Source organism: Rhincodon typus, chromosome 17 (assembly GCF_021869965.1).
Source record: "Rhincodon typus isolate 14 chromosome 17, sRhiTyp1.1, whole genome shotgun sequence".
Classification (NCBI taxonomy): Eukaryota; Metazoa; Chordata; class Chondrichthyes; order Orectolobiformes; family Rhincodontidae; genus Rhincodon; species Rhincodon typus.
In genome coordinates, this window is record NC_063348.1 from 59,858,770 (window position 1) to 59,865,146 (window position 6,377).

The 6,377-nt window shown below is 38.0% G+C and overlaps 1 protein-coding gene across 1 annotated transcript in view; it reads left to right on the plus strand.

Moving 5' to 3' along the window:
* The window catches only part of LOC109920159 (liprin-alpha-1-like), a 117,314-nt gene that overhangs the window by 46,161 nt on the left and 64,776 nt on the right, over positions 1-6,377 (plus strand). The window contains exons 12-14 of the mRNA XM_048606905.1: positions 2,946-2,975; positions 4,038-4,183; positions 5,714-5,886. Of these exons, the coding sequence (XP_048462862.1) occupies positions 2,946-2,975; positions 4,038-4,183; positions 5,714-5,886 (349 nt within the window). The remainder of the gene's footprint in view (positions 1-2,945; positions 2,976-4,037; positions 4,184-5,713; positions 5,887-6,377) is intronic.

Sequence of the window (6,377 nt, forward strand, 5' to 3'; positions counted from 1 at the left end):
TGTCCTGAGCAGCTAGTATTTTGTCTCAACTTCTTTTCCAGGTCTTGGAATGTTTTACTGTTTGTAGAACAAGAAAATGGGATATGTATGAGTAGTGCTGAGCTTTAAATAATGTGCAACACTGCTGTTTTCATTATTCTTGTGTGACTGCAGTTATGTTAAGTGACTCGTTCATTAACGAATGCAGTGTTGTTTATTGCAGAGAATAATGTTGGTATTAACCTTTAATAAGGATTGTATATCACACCCAACAGCTATACTCTACTCATCCCCACCGATTCAGAATGCTACATTTCCCCTTAAGGAACTGTGCTGTCAGATAATTAAATCATAAATTCCCTACAGTATAGAAAGAGACCATTCAGCCCATCGAGCCTGCATCAACCTCTGAAGAGCACTCCACCCAGATCCAGCCCCCACCTTATTCCCATAACCCTACATTTTTCATGGCTAACCCAGGACAATTTAGTATTGCCATCCACCTAACATCTTTGGACTGTGGGAGGAAACTGGAGCACCTGGAGGAAATCCAGGCAGATATGCAAACTCCACACAGAGAGTCACCCAAGGCTGAAATCAAACCCCGGTCCCTGGTGCTCTGAGGCAGCAGTGCTAACCACTGTGCCACCCTTAATTATATACTTGAAGTGGGGTCCATGTCCAAAGTTTTATCCTTCTGCCTTTGAAACATTGATAATTGGTTTCATACCATTCACTGTCAGTTCATAGAGTCATAGCACTGTACAGCATGGAACTAGACCCTTCAGTGCAAATCGTTCATGCCAACCAGACATCCTAAATCTAGTCCATTTGCCAGAGTTTGGCCCATATTGCTGTAAACCCTTCCTATTCATATACCCTCCAGATGCCTTTTAAATGTTGTAATTGTTTTAGCCTCCTTCACTTCCTCTGGTACCTTGTTCCACACATGCACCACCCTCTGTGTGGAAAAAGTTGTCTCTTAGGTCCATTTTAAATCTTTCCCTCACCTTAAACCTATGCCCTGTAGTTTTGGACTCCCCTACTCTGGGGAAAAGAACTTGGCTATTCACCCTATCAGTATCCCTTATGATGTTATGAACTTTTATATGGTCAATCCTCAGCCTCCGACGCTCCAGGGAAATTAGCCCCAGCCTATTCTGCCTCTTCATTGGAGCTTAGCTTAAACTCGCTAACCCTGGCAACATTCTTATAAATCTTTTCTGAACCCTTTCAAGTTTCACAACATCCTTCTTATAGTAGGGAGACCAAAATTGAATGCATTATTCCAAAAAATGGCCTAATCAATGTCCTGTACAACCGCAACATGACTCCCAACTCCTATACTCGACGCACTGACCAATAAAGGCAAGCATACCAAATGCCTCCTTCACTATCGTATCTACCTGTGACTCCACTTTCAACGAACTATGAACTCTGTTCAGCAACATTTGCCAGGGCCTTACCGTTAAGTGTATATGTCCAGCGTTGGTTTGCCTTTCCAAAATGCAGCTCCTCATTTATCTAAATTAAACTCCATCTGCCACTCCTCAGCCTGTTGGCCCATCTGATCAAGGTCCTGTTGTGAAGGTTTGAGGTAACCTTCTTTGTTTCTCACTACACTTCCAATTTTGGTGTCATCCGCAAACTTACTAACCATAAGTATTCATGCTGAGTATACGTTGGCCATAAAGCATCTCATAAAATGTACATTGTGCAAAATCGTGTATAATACCAGAACTGAAATATAGTGTTATATTTATTCTTTGGGTAATGCCGCTTGTGTGACTGCTTATGGCAAATATCTCCTTTTTTAATTTTACTGCAGTCTGTAGCGGGTGGCTTTTTTTTTATTCTTATGGGATGTGGGTGTCATTGTTGAGGCCACCATCTCTTCTGAGGAAGGGTCACTGAACCCAAAACGTTGACACTGCTTTCTGTCCACAGATGTTGCTAGATCTGAGTTTTTCCAGCAGTTTATGATAGTGTTTTAGCATTTGTTTGTCTTTGAGCTTTGTGGTTTGCTAGGCCACTTTGGAGGGCCGAACCAGGATTTATTTTTGTGGTAGTTGATGATGGTTTCTTTTATGGCTTCTTGGTCGTCATTACTGAAACCAGCTTTTTATTGTAGAAGTTAGAAATTGAACTTTACATTTCACCAACTGCCATGGTCGGGTTTGAACCTTGGTCCCCAGATCATTAGCCTGAACCACTGGATTACTAATCCAGTATCATCATCGTTCAGTAAGTGAAGTTGAGCTTGCAGCTTTTGCTGCAAGGTTGTTTTTAAGTGAGAAGTTACCTCAAGAATTGACTAGGTAGTGATGTTTTAGCAGCTATATAGTTACGAGTCACAGGTGTCAGGATGATTTTCAGAGCTAAGGTTAAATTATTTGATTAATACAGTACTGTAATGTATCAAGACCAGACAGTGTGCTTTCAATTTTATTGGTCAAAAGACAAAACAGGTTGACTACTTAATTACTTGATACACTGGCAAAACCAACACAAAGAAGTATACATTTGTCATGTTGGGCAAATTAGTCCATAATGTTTCTGCACAGACCTGCCAAATACAACAAGGCCAGTTACTTGTTGAAGTCTGTAATATTCTGCAGATTTCAAAGCCGGTAGTTGAATCAAGACCGAATATTAACCATTACATTTTGCATCAAGTGTAACTCATGGAAAGCAACGTACACCAGGTGTCACTCGTTTCTGTACTGAATAAGTTTCATCTGTTTCTTTTGAAGACTACATCTGCAAATATTACAAGCATTTCATCTCAACAAATGAAATGACAGCCTTTTGAAATGAATGCAATTTATGCTGTGTTCATGGAAAATCTGCCCAGTCTTCACTTTCACTCCTGCTTGTGATTTTTGATGCACCTACGTCTTGTATAATCTTCTAAATCCTTTTTTTGTTCTTAATGACTCTCTCTTTTCTTTGCATGTGTCTGTCAGCCTAGTGATTTAAGGAAGCATCGTAGGAAGGTAAATGTATAAAATTGTACTTCAATTACCTGGCATTAGGTTGTTCTATGGGACATTTTACATAATTGGTATTTCAAAACGTAACATCTCTTTGCTGAGTACTGTGGCTTCTTTCTTTCCTTGCTGTCAAGTGTTGTTTAAGTGAGGTTTTAACATATATTCCTTTTATTTCCCCTTCATCCAAGTCTAGGGAAATTTGTGTAAAATCCCCTTAATGTAAAATAAGCAATTTACTGTTATTAACTGATTTAAGTTTTAGATTTATTCAGAAAAAGATTTTTTTAAATGCCTTGAACACTTCATACTCAATGTTCTGATACTGTATCAGAACTGAGAACATGGCGGAGCCAAGTGATGGAGCTCTCCTTCATAAAATTTAAGGTCATGGCATTTAATTTTCCCTATCCTGTTCATTGTAGGCCTAAGCCACGCTGGGGGAATAATAAACTAAGACTTCCAGTCTGACAATGAAGTTGTGAATCCTTGCAGAGTTGTAAATTGAAGATAAATTGTGAAAAGAAAGCATAGCCCGATTTTTAAATTTGCACTCCTAACCTATATGTAGCATTCTTCATCAAAGTCTAAATAAATTCCAGAACTTCAGAATGTTCAACAATAGTTCCATGATACAAAGAAAAATTGGTGCTGCTTTTTCTCATTTCCATTTCTTAATTTTTGAACCGCTTTTACTTTGCACTGTGAAATGTTCTGACTTTTGGGATTTTATTTAGATTGATTCCCTTGCAAGAATCTAATGTGAAGAGTGTTATTGCATGATTCAGTTTTCTAAAAAGAAAACCAAAGTTAGAATTTTGAACTTTCATTAAAATTTACTCTTCCTTTGTAGAGAGTTGAAACAACTTCCTATGCCATGGTAATTCTGTACCACTGTAAATTGTGTGTCGATGTAAATTGTATTGTGCTTGTGAAATCCATGTGGACCTGATTTGATGTTTTATTTATGTAATAGTGTCAGCTTTTTCATAAATTCAAATCATATGTCATGAATGGTTCTTATTTTTGACTACTTATTACTCATTTGCAACTTATCTATAATCCCAGCTAGCAAAAGAGGATACACGGGAAGACAAAACGACAATAAAATGTGAAACATCACCACCCTCCACACCAAGGTCCATTCGATTGGACAGAGTGAACCAAGGTGCCTCTCACACCATCAGTCAGGAGGATATTCGGGACATAAGAAGGTAAACCAATTTTTCAAATGGTTATAATTAACATTACTATTCTTTTTCCATCTACACTGCTTGGTTCATAGGTGGATTTTACAGAAATATAGTGCAATGCTGTAAGCAGACTTGTGGCCATGTATGGGTATTGAATTGTTGGTGATGTACTAGCAACAAAGAGTGTTTTGTTTACATTAGTGGTTGACATGCACTTGTTACCAACTGATTTGAATAAAATGTTGACGTTGGGCCACAAAATGTATATTACCAGGAAGTTGTACCATATAATGGATCGCATTTAAATGTTGCACCATTGATATTTAATTACGAAAATTGGTTAGAACAACATGGGAATGTCAATAAAAACTAATGAAATTAAAACATTGATAATTTTAACTCAGAAGTTCATGTTCAGTTGTAAATAATGCTTATTGTGAGCAAGTTCATTGTTTTGTTTTAATAAACTTGCCAGTTCAGAATTATGTCCAGTTAACATTGCATTAATTATTTGAAACCAAAAGAGTGGTTTATCTTGGAGAATTACCAGAAGAATTTTTGACTCTATGTATGGAACAAAAATTTCTGTTTTGAACATAATTACAATGCTCATACTGTTTAGTGAAGGCTTAATGTGTTTGGTGGTGGTTAGATTTGAATCATGGAGTCATAGAGCATGGAAATAGATGTTTCAGTCTAAGTAGTCCATGCCGACCGTAATCCCAAACTAATTTAGTCCCATCTGCCTGCACTTGGACCGTATCCCTCCAAACATTTCCTATTCATATACTTATCCAAATGTTTTAACTGTGCCCATATCCACCACTTCCTCTAAAAAAATTCATTCCACACATGAACCACACTCTGTGTAAAAGAATTGCCCTTCATGTCTTTTTCTTTAATCCTTCTCCTCTCGCTGCAAAAGTATGCTCCCTAGTCTTGAAATTCCCCACCTCAGAGAAAAGACACTTGCCATTCACCTTATCTATGCCCCTCATGGTTTTATAAACCTCTGTAAGGTCACCCTTCAATATCCTCCATGTGATGCCCTTTTGATGAAAATACCATTAAGTAGATGTTAGAAACGCTTGGATTTTAAAGAATACAGAATTGTCTGTTTTAGAACGTAGAACAGTACAGCACAGTACAGGCCCTTTGGCCCACGATGTTGTGCCGAACTTTTACCCTAAACCTAAGGTCTATCTAACCTCTACCGCTACCTTATACTATCATCCATATGCCTATCTAATAGCCGCTTAAATGCCCCTAATGAGGCCAACTCCACTACCCTCTCGGGCAATGCATTCCACGCCCCTACCACTCTCTGAGTAAAGAACCTAATTTTGATTGAAAGTAGTTTTGGATTTCTCGTGGCTGGCATTCTTGGACCCAGGCTGCTTGAAATATGATGCTATGTTTTTTATGCTGATACGGCTGAGAATGTTGGTACTTGTTTGAATTTGTTTATTAACAAAATGCTGTAGACACTAATTCTCTGCTTTTGCTTTCCTGACTCAAAAATACTTGTTAACATTCCAAATGTACCCACAGTTCAACTGGGTCACAGGATGGTCAAGTCAGCAATCCCAGTAGCAGCAACAGCAGCCAAGATTCTCTTCACAAAGCCCCCAAAAAGAAAAGTATAAAGTCATCTTTTGGGCGCCTGTTTGGTAAGAAAGAGAAAGGTCGGCTTGGGCAGCCCAGCAAAGATCTCTCAGGGCAAGGTTGGTTTGGAAGTCAATAAGTAAACTTTGGAATAATTCTAAACTTTTTGTCATTAAATTTATACTTTGTTTCTTCGAATTTGCTTTGAATCCCTGTGTTTCTGTAGCCCCATGAGATTTTATCCCTAAATTCACATAATTTACCCGTTCTATCTTCTTGTTTCTCTCTTACCAAATGACTGTCCATCGATCTTAGCCCACTTTCCTTGCTACCTTTCCAAGTTCAGGTTGCACCACTGTTTTTAATTTATGTTTTGGTTTGGTTTGGTTTTTTGGATTGCTTTTTTCTATTTAATTTTGAGTGCATGTTGGGTGTGAACTTGACATGAAAGATTTTAAAAGTAGCCATGTGGATTAATTAATTTTGAGAGCTGTGTTTAGAACGACTGTTATTCATTGCATGGCAGTTCAACATTTTGGTTTTACTAGAATGGGATTTTTTTTTAAAAATCCCAGAGAAATATTTATCGCTACTTTTAAACGCAAAATCG